General features: G+C 40.5%; 1 protein-coding gene across 3 annotated transcripts; it reads left to right on the top strand.

The window, feature by feature from the left end:
- Positions 1-79: 79 nt before the first annotated feature.
- On the top strand, positions 80-13819 carry LOC118368252 (receptor expression-enhancing protein 1-like). Of its 3 annotated transcripts, none has more exons than XM_035752209.2 (8): positions 80-922; positions 2551-2623; positions 3152-3228; positions 3838-3958; positions 5465-5578; positions 5689-5860; positions 7933-8180; positions 8772-13819. In XM_035752209.2, exons 1-8 carry the CDS (start codon positions 891-893, stop codon positions 8844-8846), a joined length of 912 nt encoding a protein of 303 aa, XP_035608102.1. In that variant the 5' UTR covers positions 80-890; the 3' UTR covers positions 8847-13819. The 3 variants fall into 3 exon arrangements, with proteins under 3 accessions (XP_035608102.1, XP_035608101.1, XP_035608103.1); XM_035752208.2 differs by having other exon boundaries at positions 81-922; positions 7933-8189; XM_035752210.2 differs by lacking the exon at positions 80-922 and adding an exon at positions 936-1934 and having other exon boundaries at positions 7933-8189.
- Positions 13820-15404: the final 1585 nt, after the last annotated feature.

Genomic DNA, 15404 nt, shown 5'->3' with positions numbered 1-15404 from the left:
GTGAGTATTTTCCCACTGAAGTCGGTTACGACGCCAAACTGCAGTCAAGTCGAGACCCTGGTGAGGACAATGAGCACGCAGATGAGCTTCCCTGTCGGTTTTTGACAGTTTTTCGGTTGTGCAAACCAACAGTTTAAGCAGCTGTCCAGGTGACTGGTCTAAAATGATCCCGCAGGTGAAAAAGACTGATGTGGAGGTACTGGGCTGTGCGTAGTTACACATGGTCTGCGGTTTTGAGGCTGTTTGGATATACTGCCAAATTCTCTGAAATTATGTTGGAGGCGGCTTATGTTCAAGAAATGAACATGAAATTATCTGGCAACAGCTGTGGTGGACATTCCTGCAGTGAGCATGCCAATTGCAGGCTCCTTCAAAACTTGAGAAATCTGTGGCATTGTGTTGTGTGTGCATTTTAGTGGCCTTTTATTTTCCCAGCACAAGGTGCACCTGTGTACTGATCATGCCGTTTAATCAGCTTCTTGATATGTCACACCTGTCAGGTGGATGGATTATCTTGGCAAAGGAGAAATGCTCACGAACAGGGATGTAAACTAATTGGTGGCACAACCATTTTAGAGAAATAAGCTTTTTGTGTGCATATGGAACAGTTCTGGGATGTTTTATTTCAGCTCATAAAACCAACACTTTACATGTTGCGTTGATATTTTTTTGTTCAGTATACATATAAACAATATTAGGTAGGTAGGCCAATGACATGATAATTTCAGTAGTCACAGCTGTTCACTCTGAATCACGTTCATGTCTGGGTGCGGCACATCGTTTGACGCCTTGGTTGGCGCTCGCTGACGCTGCTGTCAAATGGCAACTGCCAACGCTCAAGAAGGAAACTCCTCCCTGTTGACAGCACGTTCTGTCGCCGCCTCAGCACAATGGTCTCTTGGATAATCTCTAGACTTGTGGTGTAAGTTATTTTTATCACATTCTCTCTCATTTCTAAAATAGCCCACCTCGAGATAATGCCTTATTACGATAAATCTTTCTTTTTTTTCAGTGACACAAGGTGCATGTCAGCAGTGGCCGCTTTATAGCCTATTTAGGACACCTCTTATTTCTAAGCAGAGACGGTGTCTCGGGGGTTTGAGACGAGACAGACAGAATATTGTGTTCTGTTTATGACTGAAATGTTATTCCTTACTGAAAGAATGGGTTCATTGTCATATATCACATTCAATGGGTCGATGATATGTGCTCTTATGTGTTCACATGCGTTTTATTTCCAGTCCAGACAAAGAATGACGATTGGCCAAATGAAATATGTATATTTTTATTGATATATGTCTGCTCATTCAGAGATATGTAAATAATAAAACAAAAATTATTTAGCCATTGTTATGTCATACAGTAGGCTTAAATGCAAAGTTGACTGAATAAAATGCCCAAACCACAGTGCGGTGGGGTGAGCAGAGCTATTTTATGATACTTGATATTCTTTATTTGGAAAACAAAGGGATGGGTCAACCTTTTCAGGTTACAATGCAAGTGTTGCATATAATCATAGACTTTATTGCAACATATTCTGATAATTATAGTCATCCGAATATTTAAGCATATTCGACTATGGAAGCAAAATTCTAGGCTCCACTTTCCATTCCTATTGTTGTAATATGGAGAAATTATTAAACGTGTCCACAACATATGGGGTTGGAGAAAGCCAAAAACAAATATCAAAATAGCACGTAAATTAAATTTAGATTATAATATCATATTACATTGCTGTTTAAAGACGCGAGGGGCCGCAAGTTTCTTCTGGCTGTCTTGGCATTCAAAGCTCTATTGCCTATCCAACCACATATTTTATTTGCTGTTCTGAGGTCTTGAGCAGAAACACGGAATACATTTTTGTTTTGATTGACCTTATGTATCTGGAATTGTTTTCTACAGGATAACCCGGTGTATGCATATGTAGGTCACAGGTCAGTAATTTTAGCAGGTCACACCCCCAGCTGTTGCTCAACTGTTGCTTCAAGGGGTCCTGTTTGAGAGTTATACAGTCGCACATGGGTAGGCCAAGAGTCCTCGTGTCTCTGTTTAATCTTTCAGATATTAGATGAGCTCTGATGTCAGTTTAGTTATTTGTTTTTGATTGTTGTTGAAAATATTAGTATCTCCATATCAGTAACATTCAACAATATGGGCGGAATTGGAATGACTTGAGCCCGGGAAAATCGGAGTTTCGCGGAGGCCTCATTGATGTCAATGGGTCATGGCGCAAAGGAAAAGCGCAAATAGTTACTCCCAGTTGGTTAATTATAGTTTTTTTTATACAAACACGAATTACACTACATAAAATCTAAAACAGTTTTAAAGAAAAAATATGAATAAACCCAATACCCAGGACTGGGGTGTCAGTTAATTAAAAAACAGAGTTGTTTGTTTTTTGGTGATGAACAATTCAGTTGTGAACTGCTGTCAGTTGCTGTACTTTAGACTGTTTCCACTTTACTGCGCTTTATTTGCTTTTATCCCCATAAATGTGGCTGTGCTGGACAACATTTATTGCAGGCTTATGACATGTTTGATGTTTTCCAGGCTTATATTTGGCACATTATATCCTGCATACTACTCATACAAAGCTGTCAAGTCAAAGGATGTGAAGGAATATGTGAGTATGAGCAGCAGTCTGAAAAAAGTGAAAATTAAACAGTAACGTGCCATATTGAGTCAGTCTGTATAGATTACACATTGTGGGCCCGTTTCACAGAACCAGACAACTATTGGACTGAATTACTTGAAGATGTACTATGCAGAAATCGCTCCACCATTTCCTGGTTGCTAAAATTCTAATAGTTCGCCTAATTTCAGTTTGTGACAAAACAAGCAAGTATAGTGTAGAGAATCATTGTATTATCTAAATCGCAGTGAAATATATTTCCCATAACAAAAAAAATGTGTTTTCAGGTGTTTGAAGCAGGTGTGCAAAACCGAAAGTAAAAGATTAAAAAACTAAATTTAAAAAGGCGATAAAAACTTGCTTTCAATGAGTGACAGATCTACAACTCACATTTCTGTACATTTTTCGGGGTCCCCCCAAAATGACATATTGCAGTTTTAAAACAGGATTTATTAGAATTTAGATTCATATTTCTTAACTATTATGTGCGAGACTAACATAGTTAATCTACTTTTAAAGGTAAAATGGATGATGTACTGGATAATATTTGCCCTATTCACCACCACGGAAACCATCACAGATATATTTATCTGTTGGTAAGTAAATGATGTATTATGAAATATGTTTTCTTTATGTATAGTATTATTTAACTTGTTTTAATATATAGTTATGAAGTCCTAAATATTGTTCTGAAATAGTACACCGTCACATAGCATCGGCCTACAGCAGGATAGTATCATGGCTCAGGCTAAGACCCAGATACAGACACAGGAGGTGGATAGTATGAGTCTCAGAGTTTATTATAGTACAAGGGGCAGGCAAAAGGTAAGTCAAGGCAGGCAAAGAGCCATAATCCAAATCAGAGTCGGGCAGGTACAGGATGGGAGGCAGGATCAGGGCAGGCAGAAAGGTCAGAACTGGGAAGACAAGGAAAAACAAAAACTAGAGCATAGAAAACACGGGAACATGCTGGTGGGACTTGATGAACTGGCAACATACAAACAGAACATGCAGGTCTAAATACACAGGGGATAAAGGGTTGAAGATGGGAAAACTCTGGTGAGGGGTGGAGACAAGGACAAAGACAGGTGAAACACATCAGGGTGTGACAGATAGTCATAAGACTGATGATGCTATTGTAATTGAGAGTGTAGATTTTATGAATGCTCTAAACGATCGCTGTATTATTCTTCCCTTTACTGTAGGGTTCCTTTCTATTATGAGCTGAAGATTGCCTTTGTGGTATGGTTACTGTCTCCCTACACAAAGGGGTCCAGCGTTCTATACAGGAAGTTTGTTCACCCAACACTTTCCTCAAAAGAAAAGGTGAGGTCTGTAAATTAGTCCAGTTTTCATTGTCCACTTTAAATGTTCTATAAGCTGTCTTCTATGTTAAAAAATGGTTTATATGCTCGGCTAAACCATTTCTATTAAAGTACCAGTCAAAAGTTTGGACACACCTACGCATTCCAGGGTTTTTCTTTATTTTCGACATTGTAGAATAAGTGTGAAGACATACAATCTATGAAATAACATATGGAATCATGTAGTAACCAAAAAATGTGTTAAACTCCATCACTCTCCTTCTTGGTCAAATAGCGCTTACACAGCCTGGAGGTGTGTTTGGCCATTGTCCTGTTGAAAAACAAATTATAGTCCCACTAAGCCCAAACCAGATGGGATGGCGTATCGCTGCAGAATGCTGTGGTAGCCATGCTGGTTAAGTGTGCCTTGAATTCTAAATAAATCACTAACAGTGTCACCAGCAAAGCACCATCACACCTCCTCCTCCATGCTTCCCAGTAGGAAACACACATGCAGAGATCAACCGTTCACCTACTCTGCATCTCACAAAGACACGGCAGTTGGAACCAAAAATCTCAAATTTGGACTCATCAGGCCAAAGGACAGATTTCCACCGGTCTAACGTCGATTGCTCATGTTTCTTGGCCCAAGAAAGTCTCTTCTTCTTATTAGTGTCCTTTAGTAGTGGTTTCTTTGCAGCTATTCGACCATGAAGGCCTGATTCACGCAATATCTGAACAGTTGGTGTTGAGATGCGTCTGTTACTTGAACTCTGTGAAGCATTTATTTGGGATGCAATCTGAGGTGCAGTTAACTCTAATGAACTTATCATCTGCAGCAGAGGTAACTCTAGTTTTTCCTTTCCTATGGTGGTCCTCATGAGAGCCAATTTCATCATAGTGCTTGATGGTGTTTTCAACTGCACTTGAAGAAATTTTCAAAGTTCTTGAGATTTTCCGGATTGACTGACCTTCATGTCTTAAAGTAACGATTCTCTTTGCTTATTTGAGCTGTTCTTGGCATAATATGGACTTGGCCTTTTACCAAATAGGGCTATCTTCTGTATACCACCCCTACCTTGTCACAACACAACTGATTGGCTCAAACGCATTAAGAAGGAAAGAAATTCCACAAATTAACTTTTAGAAGGCACACCTGATAATTGAAATTAATTCTAGGTGACCTCATGAAGCTGGTTGACAGAATGCCAAGTGTGCATAGCTGTCATCAAGGCAAAGGGTGGCTACTTTGAAGAAACTCAAATATAAAATATATTTAGATTTATTTAACACTTTTGGTTACCACATGTTTCCATATGTGTTATTTCATAGTTTTGATGTCTTCGCTATTATTCTACAATGTAGAAAATAGTAAAGAATAAAGAAAAATCCTTGAATGAGTAGGTGTGTCCAAACTTTGACTGGTATTGTACATGCAGTACATTAAACCTAATGAATGTGTTTTTCACATGACCTGCCAAGAAAAAGACAGTTACTGTAACATGTGTGTGTATTTCTGTCTGTCCAGGACATTGATGACTATCTCTGCCAAGCAAAGGACAAAAGCTATGACACTCTGGTGACTTTTGGGAGGAAAGGTTTGAATGTGGCAGCCACAGCTGCAGTACTTGCTGCGACAAAGGTAATGCTGACTCTTTGAATTTCTGATTTGTTCTTGGTGCGGTGAAGTGATGTTTTTCTCTATTCATATAGATAATTCCTAGTGTTCATGTATTTTGTCTCCCACACCAGAGCCAAGGAGTACTGTCAGATAGACTGCGAAGTTTCAGCATGCAGGACTTGTCCGCCTACCAGTCCGACCCAACTGAGATGGACCCTGGATCTGTCCACACCCAGTCTGCAGCTGGACAACAAAGGGCCAGGACGATGATGCGCAGCAAGTCAGAGATCGGCTACACCAAGGGTGAGATTATACTGCCACATACACTTAAATAACTAACCAAGATACAGACAGATCGATTGGCCACAACAAGGGCAGGGAAGGAAGTGTCATAACTTTTTCTATAAGACATTTGTATGACCTCTTAGATGACTACCAAGTAATAGCTAAGTAGCAATATGTTAACACTGAAAACGGCACATTGGATTAGCAATTCTTGTGCACTATAATGGCTAATAGAGCAAATATGGTATATTTGGCAAATAATGGTTGACCACAGCACTGGTGAAAACAGACACTGTAAAATGGTCCACATACATACAGCACCTCTTCCCCCTCAGGAGGTTGAAAAGGTTTGGCATGGGCCCTCTAATCTTAAAAAAGAGAGCATTTTTGAATGGCTGGATCACTGCTTGGTATGGCAATAGCACCGCCCTCGATCGCATGGCTCTACAGAGGGTGGTGTGGACAGCCTAGTATATCACTGGGGCTGAGCTCCCTGACATCCAGGACCTCTGTATCAGGCCGTGTGAAAGGAAGACCCGGTAAATTGTTAGACTCCAACCACCCAAGCCATAGACTGTTCTCTCTGCTTCCGCACAGCAAGCCGGTACCGGTGCATTAAGTCTGACACCAACAGGCTCCTGAACAGCTTCTATCCCCAAGCTATAAGGCTAAATAGCTAACAAATGGCTACACGGACTATCTGAGTTGACCTATTTTATTTCAAAATGTCTCGATGCACACTCACAGGCCCTACACACTCTGACACTCCAACACACACTCACTTCATGATTTGTTCACACACACATAATATGGACATTTATACTGACTCTATACACACACCCACTCACATACAATTGTCATATATGCTGCTTCTACTCTATTTATCATATATCCTGATGCCTAGTCACCTTAACCCTATACACATCTACGTCTATCACTCCAGTATTCCTGCATATTGTAAATATGGAACTGACTAACCCTGTATATAATATGCTTACTTTCTCATGTTTTTCTTATTTTTATTTGTCTTTTTGTTCTACCTTATGTTATGTTTTAGTATTACATTGTTATTGATTACTGCATTGTTGGGTTTAGAGCTTGCTAGAAAGGCATTTCACTGTACTTCTGCACGTCACATTAAAACTTAAACTATCATATGGCCTCCTTCCTGTTTAAGCCTGCAGATAATAGTTCTGTAAACTGCCTTTCCTGAGGCTCCCTAACCCCACATCTCCCTTCCTGTTTGTGACGCTCTCTGACTGCAGGTCAGTTTCCACAGGGCTGCCAGGTAGGGTCTTGACCCATCTAGGAATGCTTAACTTTGAGCTTTTATCACTGAATGACCACAGCCTGCTCTCTGGTGGCCAGACTCATTCAGTGTTTCATGTCTCATTATACAGTATGTGTTGTACAGTCCAAAGTTTCTTTGAGATTCACTTTCTTTGGATTAGTCAGTCTATTTTCCAAGAGGTTATTGAGTGTCACAAAGGTGAAAAGGAGTGCTTTTGCACCATGACTCTGTTAACATACATTTTTTTGAAGCAATAATATTGTGGATAACTGTAAGTGGCTGTACTGTGTGGACGATTAACACATTTTGATTTATTTTGTCAACTTACCACACACTTATTTTACAATAATAACAATGTGATTATTTGATTTCAGAACATGATATTACCTGAGTCCTCAAGCATCCTTTATGCTAAAAGAGCAGGATAATAAAAGGCTATTTTTGCTTTCTGCTTGCATGGCAAATTTAATGATATGATAGAAATCCAGTGTACTGAACATAATTCTGCAGAGACTAAATTAAGGGCCCTGAAGAGGAGTCCTCATCCTATGCTTGTTTGTCCTGTGAGAGGGGGTATCCCCCTGCCTGCACACATGGTCAGATGATGTCTGCTCCCGTGGTCTGTGTAGAGAACAACAACCCTACTCTGCCCCTTAGTAAACTGAACTCATAACAACCTCACTGTAATGAAATGAGTTACATCACTTCAATAATTATAGTACAGTCCACTGCTGCCTTCAGCATACATTCTGATGTGTGTCTGTAATTTGTTTTACCATGGTCCCTTCTCATGGTGCAGGGCAGGACTTTGACATGACTGAATATGAGGTGTTGAGCTTCGATCAGTGTGACACCAAGGAACCACTGTCCCATCCTATTACACCCCCCGAACCCATGACTGAACCCACACCCCCTCTGACCATCCAGTCCTCTCTACCCTCTCCACCTCCATCCCCTGCTCCCCCAGCAACAGAGCAGACTGAGGACATGAGGATAGGGGGGGAAACATCCACAAGCTCCCCACAGCTCAGGTTGATTAAGAGGAAGGTACCTGAGGTACTCTTTTAAACTGACTGGCCTACTGGTGTGTGGTTCTAACTGCGACTGGTCTGTGGTGACTAACACACTGGGTCACTAATTCTTACTTGGCTAGTTCTAACTGGGTCCTTGTTGCGTTGAAAGGTATCATTGCAAAAAAAAAGCACAATTTTTTGTTTCTAATGTGTATTTTTAGTTTTAGTGGATTGACAAATGTGTGTAAATTGGTGTTCTTTTGCAGTAATGTTTCACTGCTGATATGACTTTGCTGTGAATTGCAATGGTTATGGAAGTATTGATTTGATTGCATTTATTGATTTCCCAAACTAGAAAACAAGCTGGAACAGGCATCTGAAAACAACATTCCAGGATTGCTTTCTTTTAATATGTCAAATCATATTTTCATAATGTAATGAGTGTTTATCTTGTCCCCGAACTGAATGTAGAGATATACTTAGTGTGTTTTTGTGCCCACATTGGACAGGCTAGACAAACATTGTCAGACCACAAACCAGGAATAATGTGGCATTTACTGCTTTCAGAACAGTTATGGTCAGTCAGTGCCCCATTTCTCTTATTTCTCTCTCTCTCTCTTTCTAGCCTCCTCCTAGAGTCTTAAGGCCTCTCACAAGATTCAGGAGTGCCCAGCTGTCTTCAAACAGAGAGGCCATGTGATATTCTGTGAATGCTCCCAAGACTGCTTTAGCTGCGAGGGGAAGAGGGTAAATAAGGAAATGTGGCCTAAAGCTAAATGTATAAAGCAGCCTTGTTTTAGAATAAGGAAACCAAAGTGACTTGTGAAAGTCTATACACCCCTTGCACAGTATTCACATTTTGCGGCCAGAACATTTTATCAAAAAATTCTGGGGCTCTACAAATCTTACTAAACATTTTCAAAGTGAAAGAAAGTTATTATTATTGCAATTGTTTTTCAAATTAGATAATCTACAGTAACAAAACATAAATACAGCAACAAGTTACATTGGTACTATCCTAGCTGTTTGACAAAAAAAATAAGAATAAATACTATGTAAGTAAGTACATAACATCCCCTACCACGTTTAGAATGGGCCATAACTTCCCCTACCCAGTTTAGGATGGGCCATAACCTCCCCTACCCAGTTTAGGATGGGCCAAAACTTCCCCTACCCAGTTTAGGATGGGCCATAACATCCCCTACCCAGTTTAGGATGGGCCATAACCTCCCCTACCACGTTTAGGATGGGCCATAACATCCCCTACCCAGTTTAGGATGGGCCATAACATCCCCTACCCAGTTTAGGATGGGCCATAACCTCCCCTACCCAGTTTAGGATGGGCCATAACATCCCCTACCCAGTTTAGGATGGGCCATAACCTCCCCTACCCAGTTTAGGATGGGCCATAACCTCCCCTACCACGTTTAGGATGGCCCATAACATCCCCTACCCAGTTTAGGATGGGCCATAACCTCCCCTACCACGTTTAGGATGGCCCATAACATCCCCTACCCAGTTTAGGATGGGCCATAACCTCCCCTACCACGTTTAGGATGGCCCATAACATCCCCTACCCAGTTTAGGATAGGCCATAACCTCCCCTACCACGTTTAGGATGGCCCATAACAGCCCCTACCCAGTTTAGGATGGGCCATAACATCCCTAACCCAGTGAGCATGCGATGGCGGGGTATCTGACTTCCACTTAAAAATAATAAGTGGGTGGGCCGGAAGAAACGAGAAGGCTATGGCCTCTGCTTGGGTGTTACAGAAAATAAGCTCTTCGGGGGCTACCCCGAAAATAGCGACAGAGGGATCTGGGGCAATTTCCTTATTGCATATATACGAGAAAGTCTCAAAGATAGAGGACCAAAATGGAACTAGTGTCGGGCATGACCAGTACATGTGATACAGTGGCGGGTGGCTGATGACATCTAGAGCAGGTTGGGTCTATATCTGGATGCAATCTGGTAATCTGCAAAAGTGTAGGCGATTAAATACTTGAAACTGTAGTAACCCAGGATTGCAGAATGCAGGTGATATCGGAGATCTCGCTTCCAAACTCTTCCTCCCATGAATGCTGTACATGGTCAAGAGTGGGGCATGCAATATTATGAATAATGTCATACAGCATAGCAATGTGTCCCTTTACTTAGGGATCCAGGTTCAAACATAATCAAGCCAGCTGGTGGGTGGGAGGGATGGGAGAAGCTTTTTTGTAAAGTTGCGAATCTGCAGGTACCTGAAGAAATGTGTCTGGGGTATACTGTGCTCTCTAACTAGATGTTCAAAGGGGATAAATACACGGTCATGGAAAAGGTCTGTTACACTCTTCAATCCTTTCTGAAACCATAGCTGGAAGGCTGTGTCTATGAAGTAGGTTGTGAAGAGTGGGTTGGAAATAAAAGGCATGGATGAGATAGCTTGTCTATATCCAAAGTGGATCCTAAACTGAGACCATATACTTAGAAAAAAGGGTTCCAAAATGGTTATTCGGGTGTCCCCATAGGATAACACTTTTTGGTTCCAGGTAGAACCATTTTGAGTTCCAAGTAGAACCCTCTGTGTAAAGGGTTAACTGAAGAACCCTTTTAGGTTCTAGATAGCACCTTTTTTTTCTAAGAGTGTATCCAGATGTAACTTTTCATAATAGTGTTGTTTGAGTGGTATTATTTGCTCAATGGTAGGGTGGCACAGACTAAGGAGACCGGGGATGATGTTTGACATGCTTTTCCATAAAGGACCACACCATTCCTTCCCCATCTAACAATACAGAGACCCAAAAGGTTATCTTGTGACTATTGGGAGCCCAGTAGTAATGGAGGAAATTGGGTAGGGCAAGAACCCCCTCTCCTTTCTGTTTCCAAAAATTAAAGTAGAGATGTCTATCCAGTAAAAAGTTAGAGCAAAACCTGCCTCAGTCTTCTGAAAACCTAACTCTTCACTAGAGTTGTATTTTTCCATGGGACAATGACATACATTTAATAACAAAGACACACAAGAATGGCTTTCCAAGAGGTGTTGAGTGTCATGAATAGTCCAATCTCCATCCTGACTTAAATCGGCTTAAATATTCAGAGACAATATTGCTATCCATCAATGATTCCCAAACTAATTTACTGAGCTTGAGCAATTTTTACAAAAACAATGGATATATGTTGCCCTAAGAGTTGTGCATAGTTTGTGAAATCTTGTAAAAAATTTGATTACATTTTAAGGCAGCAAAATGTGATGACTGTGCACGGGGTGTGTAGACTTTCACTAGCGACTGTAGGACCTCTGGCATATACTGTAGTGTAAAGGAGACAGAGGGTGTGTGCCATCGAGGTAGCACACACACACACACACACACACACACACACACACACACACACACACACACACACACACGAGTGGATTCCATAGTGTACAGACATTTTGGATTGATTTGTCGGTCATTGAATACTTTTCGTATGTATGTACTGTGTGTGTGTGATAGTGTTTTTTAAATATTACGTTTAGAGACAAATGCATGTATGTGTCTCTGGTCATTTGTCAGGTGATGTGTCATAAAACATAATGTATAGTCACTGAATCCTTTTGTGGCTACTTGGTCACTGTATGGGATGGAATCAGTCACCAGGAGAGTAGCAGGGTACAATACTCTGTAATGAAACATTTTGGTTTGTAGGGAGATCTTTTGAGCTGGCAAATACAATCTGTACTGACAATTTAACAGGACACAGAATATTTAAAATAATTGTCCAGTCAGGTTAGTATATCTCCTCAAATGTGGTATTTATTTATGAGAGAGAATAGCAATTGTAGGATTGCTGATTATTATTATTAATCTACTGGCAATGGAACTAAGTGTCAAAGTATGAGTAAATTGCTCTAAGTTTCACTCGTTACGTTAGTTTATAAAGCCTTAAACCATAAAAACAAAACATTAGGTCTGGTACTACAGAAACAGTCATATCGGTACTCTGACAAATCATGAGCAATTCCATGTGGCCATAACAATTACTAATGTCGTTGACTATGGGCCCTATGCACTATGTTTAGAGTTAGTGCAACAACTGTTCTAGTACCATGAAACACTAATCACCATGTTATAGATCATTACCAAAACTATTATTACATGGGATTAGTTACTATTCAAATAAATAAATTGCTCTAAGGAGCAGAAATATTGACATTTGACTTTTCAAGCTCGTTATGAATTATCTGGCATTGAGGTGTCATTCAATTGTTTTGTAAATGTTTGTATTACTCATGTCTTATGGCATCGCCATAAATGTTTGTATTTTCAGGTTTAGCACACAAAACATACTTTGACGTGTATAGCTATTGTATAACAAAAGATAGCCAGTGGCAAGGGCTATATAGGTGGCCCTTCTCAGAGTCTAAAAACACTGAGCAATTGTCAACTCATGGTTCTTACTTAAGTCTACTTTTCTCAATGTAGCCACAATTGTTGACCTGTCTTTTCCCAGCCAATGTGCCTGTTGCCTATTTCTGTGAGGGCATAGCAATTCCTATAGGCAGGTTCCTAACCTTCTGTAAATTACATGAATATTGGTGAAGTGTTTTTGCCAAAGGTAGTGACATAACGTCTATGTCTAAAATGAACATTTCTGCACTGTAGGTATGTGAATTAACTTGGCTATTACATAATGTTTCACTAAATATTATGCTTGGTGTTTGGGCAGCATACATTTTTGTTCACTGTTTTCAATACAGTAGCTTAAATTACAAATGGAAGCTTCTCCTCAGGTACGTGTTCAGTTTACACATCAAACACTTTCTGGTAGAAACATTTTGGTATAAACTTGTTTGCACATGGAATATCAGTAAGAGGTTCCTTCTAATTGGGCCATTTTCTTTTAGGATATAAGTTATTTATGGACAGAGATGTGACCTGTGGTAAAGTTTTAAATCCTTTTTTGCGATGTTCGTGTAGTTTCAGTTGGAATGTATCTCCTTTTCAAATACTAACATAAAAATAATATAAAAAAGTGAATCATTTCGGCTGGAAAAGGAAAGTCATCATTGCATGATGTTTGTTATTTAGTAAATATGAGAATGATTTACTACTTTGCATTGTTTGGATTAGTGTATAGTTATTTGCTTCATCGAACGCCTTGCTGATAACATTGATTCTGAAGTGTCTGAATGTTCTTTTCCTTATTATTTTGAAACGCTATGTGGCAAGGTCAGGAAAGTTCTTCTCGTGGACAAATACACGTCTCTACAACTTGGAGTCAAATAAATTGTTTGAGGAGCGTGTCTTATCTCTATGGATTAAAACGCCCACATTCCTCTCTTCTCTCTGTTGGCCTTGGCGTAAAAAGTCACTTCTGGCAGGCCATAATCACTCACAATGCTCAAACTTTATTGTGAATATCAGAAAAGAAAGATGTAAAAAAGTCAGGAATGATGGTCTAAAATGACTGTATATGAAAAATGCTTTCTCTGTATCACAGTAGGTTGGTGGCACCTTAACTGGGGAAGACAGGCTCGTGGTAATGGCTGGAGCGGAATAGGTGGAATGTGTCAAATACGTCCATTCGATCTGTTCCAGACATTATTATGAGCCGGCGTCCCCTCAGCAGCCTCCACTGCTCTGTATCATCAGTATTTCTGTTGGTGAACTGATAACAGCCAATAAATGAGACAATGTGCTGCGGTGGCTTATGTATTTTTATTTATGATATTTTAATAGGTAATACATTTTAAGAAGCATTTTATTTAGGCAATTGATTCAATGACAAGACAAGACAATATTTCCAGCTATACCATCACAACCTAAATCCCTCTATGTGGGTGTGATGTTATGATTCTGGAGACAGAAGGCCGTGTGGTGTTATGATTCTGGAGACAGAAGGCCGTGTGGTGTTATGATTCTGGAGACAGAAGGCCGTGTGGTGTTATGATTCTGGAGACAGAAGGCCGTGTGGTGTTATGATTCTGGAGACAGAAGGCCGTGTGGTGTTATGATTCTGGAGACAGAAGGCCGTGTGGTGTTATGATTCTGGAGACAGAAGGCCGTGTGGTGTTATGATTCTGGACAGTCAGAGAACTAGCAACAATGACAAGAAGCTGCCATGTGGTGAATAATAAGTGTCTGGTTCAGATTGTTGTATCATGTTATTGATAAAGTGTATTTTTTTAGGTGTTTTGACTCATGTCACGTCTATGGCTAAAATTCGCTAATCAACAACTGTACAGTGCCTTGCAAAAGTATTCATTGTTGTAAAGAAGGCCTCAGGGCACCCAAGAAAGTCCAGCAAGCACCAGCACCTAAAGTTGATTCAGCTGCGGGATCGGGGCAGCACCAGTACAGAGCTTGGTCAGGAATGGCAGCAGGCAGGTGTGAGTACATCTGCACACACAGTGAGGTCAAGACTTTGAGGATGGCCTGGTGTCAAGAAGGGCAGCAAATAAGCCACTTCTCTCCAGAAAAAACATCAGGGACAGACTGATATTCTGCAAAAGGTACAGGGATTGGAAAGCTTGTCCGGAGAAGACAAGGTGAGTGCTACCATCAGTCCTGTGTCATGCCAACAGTAAAGCATCCTGAGACCATTCATGTGCGGGGTTGCTTCTCAGCCAAGGGAGTGGGCTCACTCACAATTTCAACTAAGATCACAGCCATGAATAAAGAATGGTTCCAACACATCCTCCGAGAGCAACTTCTCCTAACCATCCAGGAACAGTTTGGCGACAAACAATGCCTTTTCCAGCATGATGGAGCACCTTGGCAAAAGTGATAATTAAGTGGCTCGGGGAACAAAACATAGATATTTTGGGTCCATGGCCAGGAAACTCCCCAGACCTTAATCCCATTGAGAACGTGGTCAATCCTCAAGAGACAGGTGGACAAACAAAAACCCACAAGTTCTGACAAACTCCAAGCATTGATTATGCAAGAATGGGCTGTCATCAGTCAGGATGTGGCCCAGAAGTTAATTGACAGCATGCCAGGGTGGACTGCAGAGGTCTTGAAAAGGAAGGGTCAACACTGCAAATATTGACTCTTTGCATCAACTTCATGTAATTGTCAATTAAAGCCTTTGACACTTATGAAATGCTTGTAATTATACTTCAGTATTCCATAGTAACATCTGACAAATATCTAAAGACACTGAGGCAGCAGACTTTGTGAAAATGAATGTGTCATTCTCAAAACTTTTGGCCACGACTGTACATATTACCTCGACACCGGTACCTCCTGTATATAGCCTCGCTATTGTTATTTTACTGCTGCTCTTGAA

This window comes from Oncorhynchus keta, chromosome 35 (assembly GCF_023373465.1).
Source record: "Oncorhynchus keta strain PuntledgeMale-10-30-2019 chromosome 35, Oket_V2, whole genome shotgun sequence".
NCBI classification, from domain to species: domain Eukaryota; kingdom Metazoa; phylum Chordata; class Actinopteri; order Salmoniformes; family Salmonidae; genus Oncorhynchus; species Oncorhynchus keta.
This window is presented reverse-complemented; position numbering and strand designations above follow the sequence as displayed.